The 17770-nt window shown below is 41.8% G+C and overlaps 1 protein-coding gene, 1 long non-coding RNA gene and 1 gene segment (V, D, J or C); 2 read left to right on the top strand and 1 right to left on the bottom strand.

Annotated features, from left to right (window-relative positions):
• LOC135240548 (uncharacterized) overlaps positions 1–17770 on the top strand; it is a 225593-nt gene that overhangs the window by 73878 nt on the left and 133945 nt on the right. The window lies entirely within an intron of this gene.
• LOC135240533 (NACHT, LRR and PYD domains-containing protein 3-like) overlaps positions 1–17770 on the bottom strand; it is a 241755-nt gene that overhangs the window by 98250 nt on the left and 125735 nt on the right. The window lies entirely within an intron of this gene.
• On the top strand, positions 4387–6252 carry LOC135240542 (Ig kappa-b4 chain C region-like; the record flags this gene model as incomplete). The annotated part of the segment is given in 2 exon segments: positions 4387–4465; positions 5656–6252. Coding segments are annotated over 2 exon segments (402 nt in total), but the record flags the coding sequence as incomplete, so codon positions are not given.

Genomic DNA, 17770 nt, shown 5'->3' with positions numbered 1-17770 from the left:
CCACTCCAACTGAAACGATCAGGAATCCCAGTCTGGCGAGTTTTGTCATAATAAATCAGAAGTTTAGGAGCCTGTCCAGGTTTCTGCAAGTACCACTGGAGATCAAGATACACACGCTCACTGGCTGTACAGCTAATAGACACAGTGTCTCCCTGCTGAACAGACCAAGTTGCTGGAGACTGAGTCAGGACTATATCTGCCATTGATCCTGAAATAGAAAAAAATGAAAATGGATGTCAATTCACATTAATCTATACAGATAAATTTCCGTAAGCAATATGCAATATTTCGGCAATTTCGACAATTTCTGGTTAAAAATATATATATTTTTTTTAAGTAAGCAAAGAAAATATGAACTACAATCAAAATCCCAAGTTACAATGGGTCCATCTTTCTTACCCTGTACAAGGAGTCCCAGCATCACCAGCAGTAGAAAGTGTGACATCATCATAACGCTGCCTATGTCAGTGTCTGTGAAAGGACTGGACAGTCACTGATCAGCACTGGGGGTCTTAAAGTGTGTGGAGCAGTGAGGCAGGACAGGTATGCAAAGCCCCTTCCTCTATACAAATCCTGTCACACACAGTTGGAGGAGCTCTGATGTGTGAACAGCAGTTGATCTACAGAGGGCTGGGACACGTGCTCTATTCACTATTTTTTTTTCCAGTTTAACACTCAACTGTCATTATTACTGTTCTGACATTGTATTGTACGAGTATAGATGTGTAACTGGAGAATACTGGACATGAGATATGATTGTAAAATATGTGTTGAATTAATTTACATATAGTGTGTTCTGATGGCTGGTTATTTCAGAATTCTGAAAGCCAGGGGACAGTATAGCGCAGTGGGTAAAGATCTGTGCTTGTATCCGAAAGGTCATAGGTTCGATTCCTGGATTGGAACTGCCATTGAACCCTTGAGCAAGGTACTTAACCTGCATTGCTTCAGTATATATCCAGCTGTATAAAAGGATGCAATGTAAATCCTATGTAAAAATCCTGTGTGAGTCACTCTGAATGAGAGCGTCTGCTAAATGCCTGTAATGTAAATGTAATGAAGTCAGGAACAGGAAATGTTTCATTTACCGTACATCCATTAGTATTAATGAAAGGTGAAAATACTGTATTACTGTGAATGTTTCCTGATTTCACTCAGAAGACCCTCTCTCTTATGTTATTGTGCAGATGTATTAAGACAACTAGCAATGAAGATGCTTGTTATATGTTATGGAGGAAATGGATCTAACATTATAGGCATGGAACATAATTCCATGTTTTAAAGCAGGTTTTATCCTCAATTTTGTCTTAAAATCTTATTCCTCCATCAGTCCTGGAGAGCCCAGAATATCCTGCTCTTCCCTGCGTGCAGCCAGCAGCCGCTAATTCTCATTTAGCTCTCAGCCAGCTGAGCAGCGCAGCCACTGAATCTGGGAGCTCACACTGCGCAGCTGGCACAGGCAGACTGCAGGCACACAGTCACCCAGAGGAATCGCTTTTCCTCAGAGAGAAAGGGACGACTGAGCTGAAGGAGTCCCTCCCTCCCTCCTGTGGTGACCTCACAGATAATGATATGATCCCTTCTGCACAGCGGCTCACCGGATTGGTCAGCGGTGCTGTCAGACTGTAGCTTGTGCTCCTTTATTACGGGGTTGGAGGTTCGGATCAGAAGCAGCAGTGGAGCTCTCTGATTGGTCAGGGTGTGTAGCAGCAGCCTGTGTAAGGTGTGCTGGGAGATCTCTGGACTGAGCGACTCCACTGCGCTGGTCTGCTTGCAGTTCACTGCTGCTGGGCTCTGTGCCATCCTGTGTTAAAATCATTAACTATTAATTCATTTAGAAATGTGATATTATATGTCAGAGCACAGCTTCAGAACACACGTCTGTTGGCCAAGGAGAGATTATGAAGCATAGTTATTGGAAATTATTTGACATGACATTCATAATTTAAAGTTTGGATACACAGAAATTATAATATATGATATTTATTTAGATGTGAGAGTATAAACATTTTTATAATAATACACCACAGCTCAGTGTTCCAGACCAGTGCCTCCCCCCTCAGCACCTGCAGTAGGTCCCAGCTGCAGCAGTGCAGTCTCTGTGCACTCTGACAGAGGGAGGTTTTTGTACGGCTCTCTAACACTGTGTGATTGGTACAAAGTCCTGCTGACAGTAATAATCTCCTGCATCTTCAGCCTGGACTCCAGTGATTTTCAGCGTGAACTGAGTCCCAGATCCACTCCCACTGAAACGATCAGGAATCCCAGTCTGGCGAGTTGTGGCATAATAAATCAGAAGTTTAGGAGCCTGACCAGGTTTCTGCAGGTACCAGTAGAGGTAGTGGCTCAGAACCTCATTGGCTGTACAGCTGATAGAGACAGTGTCTCCCTGCTCAAAAGACCGAGGTGCTGGATCCTGAGTCAGGACTATATCTGCCATTGATCCTGAAATAGAAAAAAATGAAAATGGATGTCAATTCACATTAGTCTATGCAGATAAATCTTCGTAAGTAACATGCAATATTCTCGCAATTTTTACAACACTGGTAACTCTTGTTAAAAATAATAATTTATTTTAAAAGTAATCAAAGAAATTGTGAACTACCACCAAAATTCCAAGTTAAATTTGATCCATCTTTCTTACCCTGTGCAAGGAGTCCAAGCATCACCAGCAGTAGATAGACTGACATCATCATAATGCTGCCTGTGTCAGTGTCTGTGAAAGTACTGGACGGTCACTGATCAGTGCTGGGGGTCTTAATGTGTGTGGAGCAGTGAGGCAGGATAGGTATGCAAAGCCCCTTCCTCTATACAAATCCTGTCACACACAGTTAGAGGAGCTCTGATGTGTGAACAGCAGTGGGTCTGTAGAGGGCTGGGACACGTGCTTTTTTTACCCAGTTAAACACTCAAATGTCAATATTACCATTTTTGGCTTTGTACCATATTATTTTAGAATTTTAACTGATGAGGACAGGGTTGTTGAATATGACTTTTTATTGAGTAAAATGTGTGTTGAATAAATTCACATTGCATGTTCTTTATTGGAGATCAGAAAGGATATCAGTCAAGCACTGGGAATTATTTCATTACAGTCCAGCCATTCGGAATTAATGAAAAGTGAAATACAATATTAATACAAAAGTTCCCTGATTTTACACGGAAAATCATCTTTCTCTTAATTTAATGCAGTTGCATTTTCACAACTAGCTATGAAGATGCTTGTGTTTAAATATTGGGAAGAGAGAGCTATCCATGGAAAAAACCTATTCCATGTCTTAAATAAAATTTCATCCTAATTTTTGTGCTAAACTGTAATTCCTCCATCAGTCTTGGAGAGCTCAGAATATCCTGCTCTTCCCCGTGTGCAGCCAGCAGCCGCTAATTCTCATTTAGCTCTCAGCCAGCTGAGCAGCACAGCCACTGAATCTGGGAGCTCACACTGCGCAGCTGGCACAGTCAACACCAACACCATCAGCATTCAACACCAGATGATAATTTCCACTGTCATATCAGTGTTATTACTTCTGGGGTAACAGTGGTACTGATCTAGGAAAAACTCTAAATGAAGCTAAAGTGGCCATTGGCTCAAGAATGATTTCTTTGTAAGATGTTTTCGAAATGAGATCTTGAATAATTTCCATTGTGGCTGTCCATGGTCCTGAATTCCTCTGGGGTTTTGCAATAGCAGGAATCTATGACGCCGTTCAAAGAGGAGGGGGACAGCGCTCCTCTGCTCATCTCGCGCTACTACACCTGTCACCGTCACATCATTTATCATTTCCTACGAATCGAAGAGCATTTGTCACAGAATGTGTTTTGAAACATGCTTAATACTGATGACTCTGACACCATAACGACTTGCGTTGATTAGCTTTCCGAACATCATCTTAATTGTCGTTCCACGATTCTCCAGCAGGGGACTTCCTAGCGCTACACATGTCTGACGGGTCAACAGTGTGCACAACAGGCAGGTTTTTGTGCAGCCAGTTAATCAGACTGAATCACTGTGGTGGACTTTCGGTGGCGGGACAAAATTGGAAGTCGGCAGTAAGTGGCTATACAAACAAGGCTTTTCAACATTTTCCGCAGAAATATTAGAAGATTCGATCTGTTTCGATACTTTCATTTTACATTAAGTTTCTGCGGGTTGTTTGCATTTTACGTTCCACATTCTATTTTCTGCCGGCTGAATCAGTCGTTGAACTAGAAATGAAATAAAAGATATGCATGTGAAAAGTTCAAAACAGCACGATACATTTGCTTCGGATACATATAAATAGAAGTACATGAAACAAAATGTTTTACAAGCGAATCGTTGATACATTTGAAAAGTGAAGTCGTAAAGAATGGAAAAACCAACGGACAGCTGTGTCTCTTGAGTGAGAGGTTTTTGTACGGCGGGTGAATGAGTCTGTATCACTGTGGAGGACTTTCGGTGGCGGCACAAAACTGTCAGTTGGACGTAAGTAATTCTCTTCCACATCCCTCACTGTCGATGTTTTTGCCTTCTTTTTTTAATATGCTGTAATTTTCCGACGTTCGATGTCGTGAATCAAAATTGTAATTCTGGAGATGCGTGAATTTAAAGCAGAAATGTTATAGTTAGATTGTCAAATGATTTCAAATACTTTTTTATTCTAGCCCATTTTTCGGACAGTCTGTCTTTATCGTATTGATGTTTAGATGGCCGTAATGCAATAACTTTGCTATTTTGCGCTCGAGGTGAACTAAATTAAATTGCATTGGCTCCCTTGCCGTCGGCGGGATCACGGCGGCTCTGTAGGAGAATGTAATTTATGGCACAGTCTGCAAAACGACAATCTCTTTCTCAGAAATGTGGAATAAAATAGTGTTGTCCACCTAACACTTAATCAGAGTTAATTATTTTTCACACTTTAAAATGAAATTGTATCGTAGCTACTTCATACACTTTGTCGTTTGTGTTGGTTATGAAATCCGATCGTTTTATTCATTCAGATTTTTTTTTATTTTAATTTTTATTTACGATCGCAAAAAAATTTGTAACATTGCTATGTTCTCTAGTCTGATGTCATAACATTCGCTAGTCTGCCATATATTGGTTTGATTAAAAGAAAAAAAAAAATTTAAACGGAGGAATTTCCAATGTAATAAACATATTCACCAAATGGGTAATTCTTTTGAAAACTTAATGTAAATGTTTTATGAAAATTGCTTCTTGCTGTTGGAGTGCGCGTTCAGTTCATACACGTGAAGGAACACAACGGGAACCTCGTAAAATGTGATTCATCTGTAGGTTTTCAGCGTAAATATCATTAAGTATCCATTCTTTTGCAAGAAGTTCTGCGTATTTTATGGGGTCTATGGTACTGAAATAATCGACAGTTCAAGCTGCAAACGTCGAATTAATTGAACGTAAATGTACTGGAAGCAGTCCTGGTTGTGGTGAAGAATTTTATCATTAAGTACTACGTCACACGATATGATGGTAATGGAATGCATGCAGATAGAACCTTTTATAATGTCAATGTACTTTATATTGTAGACACTCCAAATTAGTTACAAGTGATAATTTCTGTATTACATCACGTCTCATGGCAAGGACAGAATGATTGACACATGGGAGGGGGCATGTCCACTGTCTGACCTCACTGTCTCTGCCGTGTCTCCCAGGTGACACAGTCCCCGCCCTCACAGTCCTGCCCCCCTCCCGGGAGGAGCTGAGTCAGCAGGGAAAGGCCACACTGGTGTGTCTGGCCAACCGGGGCTTCCCCTCGGACTGGGCCCTGCGCTGGAAGGTGGACGGTGCCGACGTCAGCTCGGGCGTGGCCAGGAGCGCGGGGGTCCTGGGGCAGGACGGCCTGTACAGCTGGAGCAGCTCCCTGACCCTCAGCGCGGACGCCTGGAAGAAGGCGGAGTCGCTGACCTGCGAGGCCACGCAGGGGTCCCAGTCCACCCCCTCTCAGACGCTGAGGAGGGACCAGTGTTCTGAGTAGGCCTGGGGGGGGGCAGCTCACACCCTCTGATCTCACTGTTTTTACCCTGTTCTGCTCTCAGCCCCTCTGCCCCTTACTGCTGACACACTGAGCTCAGTCTGTGTGTGAATCCCCTCCTCCAGCCTGAGCTTTTACTGCTAATATCTCACATGTGCTCTGCTTGTGCTGCTCAACAAACTTGCACACGCACGCCTCCTTACTTGTGTTTGTGTGATTTTGGCGATAGCTGTTAGATAAAACTCAACTATTACATAATAAAGATTCTTTGAAAAGATATTGTTTTGACTGGCTATGATTATTAAAATTCGACTTTGGTGCTCCTGGTGACCCTCTTGTTTTTGTGCAAAGTGTGCAATGATTCCACCAAGTTAGCCCATTCTCGGATTAAATCAGAATTATCCTCAGACCACTAAACATTTTTTTTACAACACACCCAATAATTCAAATGAATGGCAATGAAAAAATATGTATTAAAAATATGTAAACTGACCATGAAGCAACAATATTTATAGTCAGTAGTTTAATTGTAAATAGACAATTATTCGTGAATCTTTACATTGTATTTTTACAGAGTTTTCTTTTCACGGACAACATGATTATAATTAATTACAAGAAGCAATATAACCAAATGAAATTATAAAAAGACCATATCAATAAAAAACATAATTAAGCAAGGACTGTGGGTCCACTACATTCTTAAAGTCCTTCATTTGAAATTATACACAGAATGTGATACTCTATTTTATTGGGATGTTTCTTATTGAATAAATGCAGGTGTTTATATTGGGCTCCATAGTGCTGAGAGGCTGTGTGTGAAGTGAGCGATGCGGAATCAGTCAGGGAGGGGCAGGCCCAGCTCTGGAGCCCTGCTGAGAGGAGCAGTGATGTGTGAGCGTGCTCAGAGCAGTCCTGTGCGGCAGGAAGTGCGCTCGACTCACACTGAGCCCCTGGGGACGGCCCAGACACCTGGGCAGAGCGGCGCCCTGTTCCCAGTTTGGGTCAGTCCCGCTGAGGGACCAGCAGTACCAGCCTGCCCCGCCCTGCGTATGCAAATCTGAGTTTCACTCCCCCTCCTACCCCGCGTATGCAAATCTCAGTTTCACTCCCCTCACCCACAGCTCGCAGTTTCTCAGCCAAAAATACCCCCACACCGAAAACAGATGTTTGAACATGAGGAGGTGGAGGACTCATTTCTATACTGAGGTGAGAAAGGGAGGGGGCTGTACCTCACACCTGCGTCAGCATGAATCCCAGGTTAGAGATTTCAGATGTGTGGAGGAACTTAAAGCCATATTCAATACGTACAGAAACAAGCAAGACATTATGGGATACATTTAAACAGAACCATGAACTAACAAAAAATTATGTTCTTATGTTTAAATATTTAAAGTAGATATTTTTATTTTAACCAAAAGTTGTTTATATTTGCTATCTGCATGTTGCATGCTAAAACAGTTTGCAGATATAGCATTCAGCATTATAACAAAATCAATAGCTTCAATGAGTTCTGTTTCAGTCGTCTTCATTTTTCAATAGGAACTTGCTGAAGTGAGACATTTAATCCGATTAGCCCCTTCTCAAACGTGCCTGCACACTGCATTATTTCATGTAAAAGTCTGATGAGAATGGTGGGTTGTGTCCATTCTTTAACTTCTGATTCATCAGTGTCACCACAGAAGGTATTCATTGGTGGTGCAAGCAGAGAGGTATATTAGATAGGAGAAGCAGTAACTGACATGTAAATGTGACCAAGATAAATATTTTTCAAATGTTATTTAAAAAAAACTATGATTCAGTCCAGCACAGCTGTTCTTAAACCTGGTTGCGATGTGAACAGAAACACCTTTAATAACATAAATTATTGTGTGTGTTCTGAATACAAACTCATAATACCTTTCTGGAAACAATTAATTGGAAACCCCACTCATTCCACCTCTGGGAGAATGTACACATCCTCTGCATTAGTCTGAACTCCAGAGCAATGTGGAGATGATTGCTGCTTGTGAGCTGATGTACTGTGTGATGCCTGTGATGTTGTGGTACAGAAGTGTGTGTGGTTCAGCAGCAGCTCCGCTATGGGTTCAGTGTGTGTGACACAGAGCAGCTCCTCTTCAGCACAGAGAGGTGTGCATTCAGGGCTGTGGCTCGTTTTCGCCCCCTACAGACCAGTTGGCAGTACTGCTGTCCCAGACCAGTGCCTCCCCCCTCATCACCTGCAGTAGTCCCAGCTGCAGCAGTGCAGTCTCTGTGCAGTCTGACTGAGGGAGGTTTTTGTACGGCTCTCTAACACTGTGTGAACACGCTGCTACCACTGTGATAACTCTGACAGTAATAATCTCCTGCATCTTCAGCCTGGACTCCAGTGATTTTCAGTGTGAACTGAGTCTCAGATCCACTCCCACTGAAACGATCAGGAATCCCAGTCTGACGAAGTGTGGCACCATATATCAGAAGTTTAGGAGCCTGACCAGGTTTCTGCAGGTACCAGTTTAGGAAGATGCTCACATCCTCACTGGCTGTACAGCTGATAGAGACAGTCTCTCCCAGCTGAACAGATCGAGCTGCTGGAGACTGAGTCAGGATTATATCTGCCATTGATCCTGAAATTGAAAAAAATGAAAATGGATGTCAATTCACGTTAATCTATGCAGATAAATCTTTGTAAGTAATATTCATTATTCTGGCAATTTTGACAACACTGGTAACTCTTGTTAAAAATATATATATATTTTTTAAATTAAGAAAAGAAAATGTAAACTACAACCAAAATTCCATGTTAAAATGGAACCGTCTTTCTTACCCTGTACAAGGAGTCCCAGCATCACCAGCAGTAGAAAGACTGACATCATCATGATGCTACCTGTTTCAGTGTCTGTGAAAGGACTGGACAGTCACTGATCAGTGCTGGGGGTCTTAAAGTGTGTGAAGCAGTGAGGCAGGGCAGGTATGCAAAGCCCCTTCCTCTATACAAATCCTGTCACACACAGTTAGAGGAGCTCTGATGTGTGAACAGCAGTGGGTCTATAGAGGGCTGGGACATGTGCTATTTTTACCCTGTTAAACGCTTAAATGTCAATATTACTATTTTTGGCATTGTAATTTCTGATTTTATAAGCATAAATGGTGAAGACAGGCAGGTTGAATATGGATTATCATTGTGTAAAATATGAGTTGAATAAATTCACATTGCGTGTTATTATTGCAGATACTTTATGGGAGTTCAGAAAGTCAAGGACATCAGTCAGGCACTGGGAATTATTCAGTTGAAGTATATATATCTGGAATTAATGAAAACTGAAATACAATATTATTTTTAATGTTTCCTGATTTCACTCATTTTCAGTTTTTAAATCGCATGATATAAAATGCTACTAGCAATGCGAATTTCTTGTTCATCATTCATCTTTGAGCTAAATCATTATATTTATCTTACTAAATTTCTGCAGTAACTCAGTGGGTTATAAAGGGAGTGATGCAGTAATCACAGTCTGTATGGTGTGTGAAAGGCCCCTAATGTGTCCTGTAGTCACACAGGCAGATCACTCTCATCTCCCGCTCAAGAAGGAGAGGTACTCCATCATGACTGCTTTACTGGCATTCATGATTTGAATCCTGTGTGAATCAGATATATCTGTTGGTTTTACATACCCGCTGTTTATAAATTTCATGCACACAATGCTACTTTTTCTCACTGAAATCAAACGTGTTCTGGTAATACTAATCCAGTACTGAATCCATGCCTGAAATATGATGGATGCTTGTGCAACTGCTCGATATATGTCAACTTAAAAAAATCTCTAATCTTATATCAGAGAATTTGTTATGGAATTATGTGCATGCTGTTTTGTCTGAAGTAAAATTCTCAAACGGTGATGAATAATAATAATATTTGATACATTAAAGCTTGGATAACACCGTAGGAAAAATGCTTCGTATTCACTTGTTTGTGCGATTCTATTACACCATGACAATTTTTCACAGATTATTACTAAAATGATAATTATGTAAATGAAAGAAATGATACCTCAGATAACAGTAAAATCTGATACTGCGATTCAGCCCAGCACAGCTGCGATGAAACCAGGATTCCTCCAGAATAGACGCACCATTAATAATACATTATCATGTATGTATTGAATACATAGTCATAATAACTTTTCTGGAAGCAATTCATTTTAAACCCCAATCATTCTACCTCTAGGAGAATGTTCACATCCTCTGCATTAGTCTGAACTCCAGAGCAATATGGAGATGATTGCAGCTTGTGAGCTGATGTACTGTGTGATGCCTGTGATGTTGTGGTACAGAAGTGTGTGTGGTTCAGCAGCAGCTCTGCTATGGGTTCAGTGTCTGTGACACAGAGCAGCTCCTCTTCAGCACAGAGAGGTGTGCATTCAGAGCTATGGCTCGTTGTCGCCCCCTAAAGCCCAGTTTGCAGTACTGCTGTCTCAGACCAGTGCCTCCCCCCTCAGCACCTGCAGTAGGTCCCAGCTGCAGCAGTGCAGTCTCTGTGCAGTCTGACTGAGGGAGGTTTTTGTACGGCTCTCTATCACTGTGTGAACGGTTCGCTCAAGCCCTGCTGACAGTAGTAATCTCCTGCATCTTCAGCCTGGACTCCAGTGATTTTCAGTGTGAACTGAGTCTCAGATCCACTCCCACTGAAACGATCAGGAATCCCAGTCTGACGAAGTGTGGCACCATATATCAGAAGTTTAGGAGCCTGACCAGGTTTCTGCAGGTACCAGTTTAGGAAGATGCTCACATCCTCACTGGCTGTACAGCTGATAGAGACAGTCTCTCCCAGCTGAACAGATCGAGCTGCTGGAGACTGAGTCAGGATTATATCTGCCATTGATCCTGAAATTGAAAAAAATGAAAATGGATGTCAATTCACATTAATCTTTGAAGATAAATCTTGGTAAGCAAAAAGCAATATTATGGCAATTTTGACAGGACAATGGTAAGTCTTGTATAAACATTCATGTTTAGAAAAGTAAGAAAAGAAAATGTGAACTATTATCAAAATTCCAAATTAAAATCTTTCTTACCCTGTACAAAGAGACCCAACATCACCAGCAGTAGAAAGTGTGACATCATCATAATGCTGCCTGTGTCAGTGTCTGTGAAAGGACTGGACAGACACTGAATAGCACTGCGGGTCTTAAAGTGCGTGGAGCAGTGAGGTAGGACAGGTATGCAAAGCCCCTTCCTCTATACAAATCCTGTCACACACAGTTAGAGGAGCTCTGATGTGTGAACAGCAGTGGGTCTATAGAGGGCTGGGACAGTTGCTGTTTTTACCCTGTTATACACTCAAACGTCAATATTACTATTTTCGGCTTTGTAATGTATGATTTTATAAGCATACAACTGGTGATGACAGGCAGGCTGAATATGACTTATCAAGTAAAATATTTGTTGAATAAATTCACATTGCACGTTATTATTGCAGATACTTTATGGGAGTTCAGAAAGTCAAGGACATCAGTCAGGCACTGGGAATTATTCAGTTGAAGTATATATATCTGGAATTAATGAAAACTGAAATACAATATTATTTTTAATGTTTCCTAATTTCACTCATTTTCAGTTTTTAAATCGCATGATATAAAATGCTACCAGAAATGCGAATTTCATGTTCATCATTCATCTTTGAGCTAAATCATTATATTTATTTTACTAAATTACAGCAGTAACTCAGTGGGTTATAAAGGGAGTGATGCAGTAATCACTGTCTGTATGGTGTGTGAAAGGCCCCTTACGTGTCCTATAGTCACACAGGCAGATCACTCTCATCTCCCGCTCAACAAGGAGAGGTACTCCATCATGACTGCTTTCCTGGCATTCATGATTTTAATCCTGTGTGAATCAAATATGTTTGCTGGCTTTACATACCCGCTGTTTATAAATTTCATGCACACAATGCTACTTTTTCTCACTGAAATCAAACGTGTTCTGGTAATACTAATCCAGTACTGAGTCCATGCCTGAAATATGATGGATGCTTGTGCAACTGCTCGATATATGTCAACTTAAAACAAATCTCTAAGCTTATATCATGTGACTTTGTTATGGAATTATGTGCATGCTGTTTTGTCTGAAGTAAAATTCTCAAAAGGTGATGAATAATAATGATATTTGATACAATAAAGCTTGGATAACGCCGTAGGAAAAATGCTTCGTATTGATTGTGCGATTCTATTACACCATGACAATTTTTCACAGATTATTACTAAAATGATAATTATGTAAATGAAAGAAATGATACCTCAGATAACAGTAAAATCTGATACTGCGATTCAGCCCAGCACAGCTGCGATGAAACCAGGATTCCACCAAAATAGACGCACCATTAATAATAAATTATCATGCATGTATTGAATACATAGTCATAATAACTTTTCTGGAAGCAATTCATTTTAAACCCCAATCATTCCACCTCTAGGAGAATGTACACATCCTCTGCATTAGTCTGAACTCCAGAGCAATATGGAGATGATTGCAGCTTGTGAGCTGATGTACTGTGTGATGCCTGTGATGTTGTGGTACAGAAGTGTGTGTGGTTCAGCAGCAGCTCTGCTATGGGTTCAGTGTGTGCGACACAGAGCAGCTCCTCTTCAGCACAGAGAGGTGTGCATTCAGAGCTATGGCTCGTTGTCGCCCCCTACAGCCCAGTTGACAGTACTGCTGTCCCAGACCAGTGCCTCCCCCCTCAGCACCTGCAGTAGGTCCCAGCTGCAGCAGTGCAGTCTCTGTGCAGTCTGACTGAGGGAGGTTTTTGTACGGCTCTCTAACACTGTGTGAGTGGATAGCTGCTGCTCTGCTGACAGTAATAATCTCCTGCATCTTCAGCCTGGACTCCAGTGATTTTCAGAGTGAACTGAGTCCCAGATCCACTCCCAGTGAAACGATCAGGAATCCCAGACTGTCGAGTTGTGGCACTATAAATCAGAAGTTTAGGAGCCTGACCAGGTTTCTGCAGGTACCAGTGGAGATAGCTGCTGCTAACACTCTCACTGGCTGTACAGCTGATAGAGACAGTGTCTCCCTGCTGAAAAGACTGAGCTGCTGGATCCTGAGTCAGAACTTTATCTGCCATTGATCCTGAAAAAGAAGAAAATGAAAATAGATGTCAATTCACATTAATGAATTCAGATGAATATTGGTAATTAACGAGCAATATTCTGGTAATTTCGAGAAGACAATAATGGCAACTATTATAAAAACATTTATGTTTCGAAATGAAAGCGAATGAAATGTGAACTATAACCTAAATTCCATGTTAAAATGGATCCATCTTTCTTACCCTGTACAAGGAGACCCAGTATCACCAGCAGTAGAAAGACTGACATCATCATAATGCTGCCTGTGTCAGTGTCTGTGAAAGGACTGGACAGTCACTGATCAGTGCTGGGGGTCTTAAAGTGTGTGGAGCAGTGAGGCTGGACAAGTATGCAAAGCCCCTTCCTCTATACAAATCCTGTCACACACAGTTAGTGGAGCTCTGATGTGTGAACAGCAGTGGGTCTATGGAGGGCTGGGACACGTGCTCTATTCACTGATGTTTTTACCCAGTCATGCATTCAAATGTCAATATGACTATTTTTGGCTTTGTTATGTATGATTTTATAAGCATAAGTGGTGAAGACTGGCAGGCTGAATATGACTTATCATTGTGTAAAATATGTGTTGAATAGATTCACATTGCATCTCATGATTGTAATTTCTTTATTGGAGTTTGGAAAGTCAAAGACATGAGTGTGGCACAGGGAATAATTCAGTCACAGTATATCCATCTAAAATTTATGAAAAGTGAAATACAATATTAATTTTAATATTCCCTGATTTCACTCAGAAGACCTTCTTTCTTTTATGAATTTAATGCAGTTGCATTTTGACAACTAGGAATGAAGATGCGTGTATGTAAATATTGTTAACACCAACTTAACCTTACAAAAATGTATTTCATGTTTCAAACAAAGATTTATCCACATATAGGTGCTGAACTGTAATTCCTCCATCAGTCCTGGAGAGCCCAAAATATCCTGCTCTTCCCCGTGTGCAGCCAGCAGCTGCTAATTCTCATTTAGCTCTCAGCCAGATGAGCAGCGCAGCCACTGAATCTGGGAGCTCACACTGCGCAGCTGGCACAGGCAGACTGCAGGCACACAGTCACCCAGAGGAATCGCTTTTCCTCAGAGAGAAAGGGACGACTGAGCTGAAGGAGTCCCTCCCTCATTACATTATAGGTTCTTAGCAGACATTATAGGTTCTTAGCAGACGCTCTTATCCAGAGCGACTTACAACAAGTGCACTGGGAATTATTCAGTTGAAGTATATATATCTGGAATTAATGAAAACTGAAATACAATATTATTTTTAATGTTTCCTAATTTCACTCATTTTCAGTTTTTAAATCGCATGATATAAAATGCTACCAGAAATGCGAATTTCTCCCTCCTGTGGTGACCTCACAGATAATGATATGATCCCTTCTGCACAGCGGCTCACCGGATTGGTCAGCAGAGCTGTCAGACTGTAGCTTGTGCTCCTTTATTACGGGGTTGGAGGATGGGATCAGAAGCAGCAGTGGAGCTCTCTGATTGGTCAGGGCGTGTAGCAGCAGCCTGTGTAAGGTGTGCTGGGAGAGCTCTGGACTGAGTGACTCCACTGTGCTGGACTGCCTGCAGTTCACTGCTGCTGGGCTCTGTGCCATCCTGTGTTAAACTCATTAACTATTAAATCATTTAGAAATGTGATATTTTATGTCAAAGCAACACTTCAGAACAACACATGTCTATTGGCCAAGGAGTGATTATAAATCAAAGTGATTGGAAATTCTTCGACATTGTATTCCTAATTAAAAGTTTGGATACTCTGAAATATATTAAAATAAATCGTAATTGTTTTGATTTGAGAGTATTAACATTTTTATAATAATCCACCACAGCTCAGTGATCCAGATCAGTGCCTCCCCCCTCAGCACCTGCAGTAGGTCCCAGCTGCAGCAGTGCAGTCTCTGTGCAGTCTGACTGAGGGAGGTTTTTGTACGGCTCTCTATCACTGTGTGAGCGGCCAGCTCTCGTCCTGCATACAGTAATAATCTCCTGCATCTTCAGCCTGGATTCCAGTGATTTTCAGTGTGAACTGAGTACCGTATCCACTCCCACTGAAACGATCAGGAATCCCAGTCTGGCGAGTTGTGGCACCATAAATCAGAAGTTTAGGAGCCTGACCAGGTTTCTGCAGGTACCAGCTGAGATAGGTGCGCACACTCTCACTGGCTGTACAGCTTATAGAGACAGTGTCTCCCAGCTGAACAGACCGAGCTGCTGGAGACTGAGTCAGAACTACATCTGCCATTGATCCTGAAAAAGAAGAAAATGGAAATGGATTTCAATGCAGATATATATTGTCAATTTATTCTGAATTATTTTTGTGAATTTGACTTGAAAAAATGCCAAATGTTCTTACCCTGTACAAGGAGTCCCAGCATCACCAGCAGTAAAATATTTGACATCATCATAATGCTGCCTGTGTCAGTATCTGTGAAAGGACTGGACAGTCACTGATCAGCACTGAGGGTCTTAAAGTGTGTGGAGCAGTGAGGCAGGACAGGTATGCAAAGCCCCTTCCTCTATACAAATCCTGTCACACACAGTTAGAGGAGCTCTGATGTGTGAACAGCAGTGGGTCTATAGAGGGCTGGGACACGTGCTGTTTTTACCATGTTAAACGTTTAAATGTCAATATTACTATTTTTGGCTTTGATAATTCTCATTATATAAGCATAACTTGTGAAGACAGGAAGGCTGAATCTGGCTTATCATTGTGTAAAATATGTGTTGAATAAATACACATTGCGTGCTATTAATGTAGTTTCTGTATGGGAGTTTGGAGAGTGAGGGACATCACTCAGGCGCAAAGAATTATTCAGTCACAGTATATCCATCTAAAATTTATGAAAAGTGAAATCCAATATTAATTTGAATATTCCCTGATTTTACTCAGAAGACCAACTTTCTTCTATGAATTTAATGCAGTTGCATTTTGACAACTAGCGATGAAGATGCTTGTGTTTAAATATTGGGAAAACTGACTTAACCTTACATAAATATATTTCATTTTCAAACAAAGATTTACCCTCATATAGGTGCTGAACTGTAATTCCTCCATCAGTCCTGAAGAGCTCAGAAAATCCTGCTCTTCCCCGTGTGCAGCCAGCAGCCGCTAATTCTCATTTAGCTCTCAGCCAGCTGAGCAGCGCAGCCACTGAATCTGGGAGCTCACACTGCGCAGCTGGCACAGGCAGACTGCAGGCACACAGTCACCCAGAGGAATCGCTTTTCCTCAGAGAGAAAGGGACGACTGAGCTGAAGGAGTCCCTCCCTCCCTCCTGTGGTGACCTCACAGATAATGATATGATCCCTTCTGCACAGCGGCTCACCGGATTGGTCAGCGGTGCTGTCAGACTGTAGCTTGTGCTCCTTTATTACGGGGTTGGAGGATCGGATCAGAAGCAGCAGTGGAGCTCTCTGATTGGTCAGGGTGTGTAGCAGCAGCCTGTGTAAGGTGTGCTGGGAGAGCTCTGGACTGAGCGACTCCACTGTGCTGGACTGCCTGCAGTTCACTGCTGCTGGGCTCTGTGCCATCCTGTGTTAAACTCATTAACTATCAATTCATTTAGAAATGTGATATTTCATGTCAGAACACTACTTCGGAACAACACACGTCTATTGGCCAGGGTGAGATTATAAAGCAAAGTAATTGGAAATTATTCAACATTGTATTCCTAATTAAAAGTTTGGATACTCTGAAATATATTAAAATATATGGTAATTGTTTTGATTTGAGAGTATAAACATTATTAAGATAATCAACCATAGCTCGGTGTTCCAGATCAGTGCCTCAGCACCTGCAGTAGGTCCCAGCTGCAGCAGTGCAGCCTCTGTGCAGTCTGACTGAGGGAGGTTTTTGTACGGCTCTGTATCACTGTGTGAAGGGATAGCTAGTTGCCTGCTGACAGTAATAATCTCCTGCATCCTCAGCCTGGACTCCTGTGATTTTCAGTGTGAACTGAGTCTCAGACCCACTCCCACTGAAACGATCAGGAGTCCCAGTCTGGCGAGTTGTGGCCTTATAAATCAGAAGTTTAGGAGCCTGACCAGGTTTCAGCAGGTACCAGATTAGGTGTCTGCGCACACTCTCACTGACTGTACAGCTGATAGAGACAGTGTCTCCCAGCTGAACAGACCGAGCTGCTGGATCCTGAGTCAGAACTTTATCTGCCTTTGATTCTGAAACAACAAAACATGTGAAATGGATGATCAATGCAGATAATATTTTAACAATGTGCTAATTCTGGTAATTTGACTAGCTATGACTGTACCTTGTTAAAAAAGTTTTTTTTAAGTAAGACAAATGAAATGTGAACTAAACAAAATCCCCAAAGTTAAAATGGATCATTTTTCTCACCCTGTACAAGGAGTCCAAGCATCACCAGCAGTAGAAAGTGTGACATCATCATAACGCTGCCTGTGTCAGTGTCTGTGAAAGGACTGGACAGTCACTGATCAGCACTGGGGGTCTTAAAGTGTTTGGAGCAGTGAGGCAGGACAGGTATGCAAAGCCCCTTCCTCTATACAAATCCTGTCACACACAGTTAGAGGAGCTCTGATGTGTGAACAGCAGTGGGTCTATAGAGGGCTGGGACACGTGCTGTTTTTACCCTGTTAACTAAATGTCAATTACTGTTTGCATTGTATTTCTGATAGACTACTGTAGAGCGGCTG

The sequence above is a fragment of the Anguilla rostrata genome, chromosome 15 (assembly GCF_018555375.3).
Source record: "Anguilla rostrata isolate EN2019 chromosome 15, ASM1855537v3, whole genome shotgun sequence".
In the NCBI taxonomy this organism is placed as follows: domain Eukaryota; kingdom Metazoa; phylum Chordata; class Actinopteri; order Anguilliformes; family Anguillidae; genus Anguilla; species Anguilla rostrata.
Note: the sequence above shows the minus strand (reverse complement) of the source record. Positions and strands in the feature narration are given on the sequence as shown.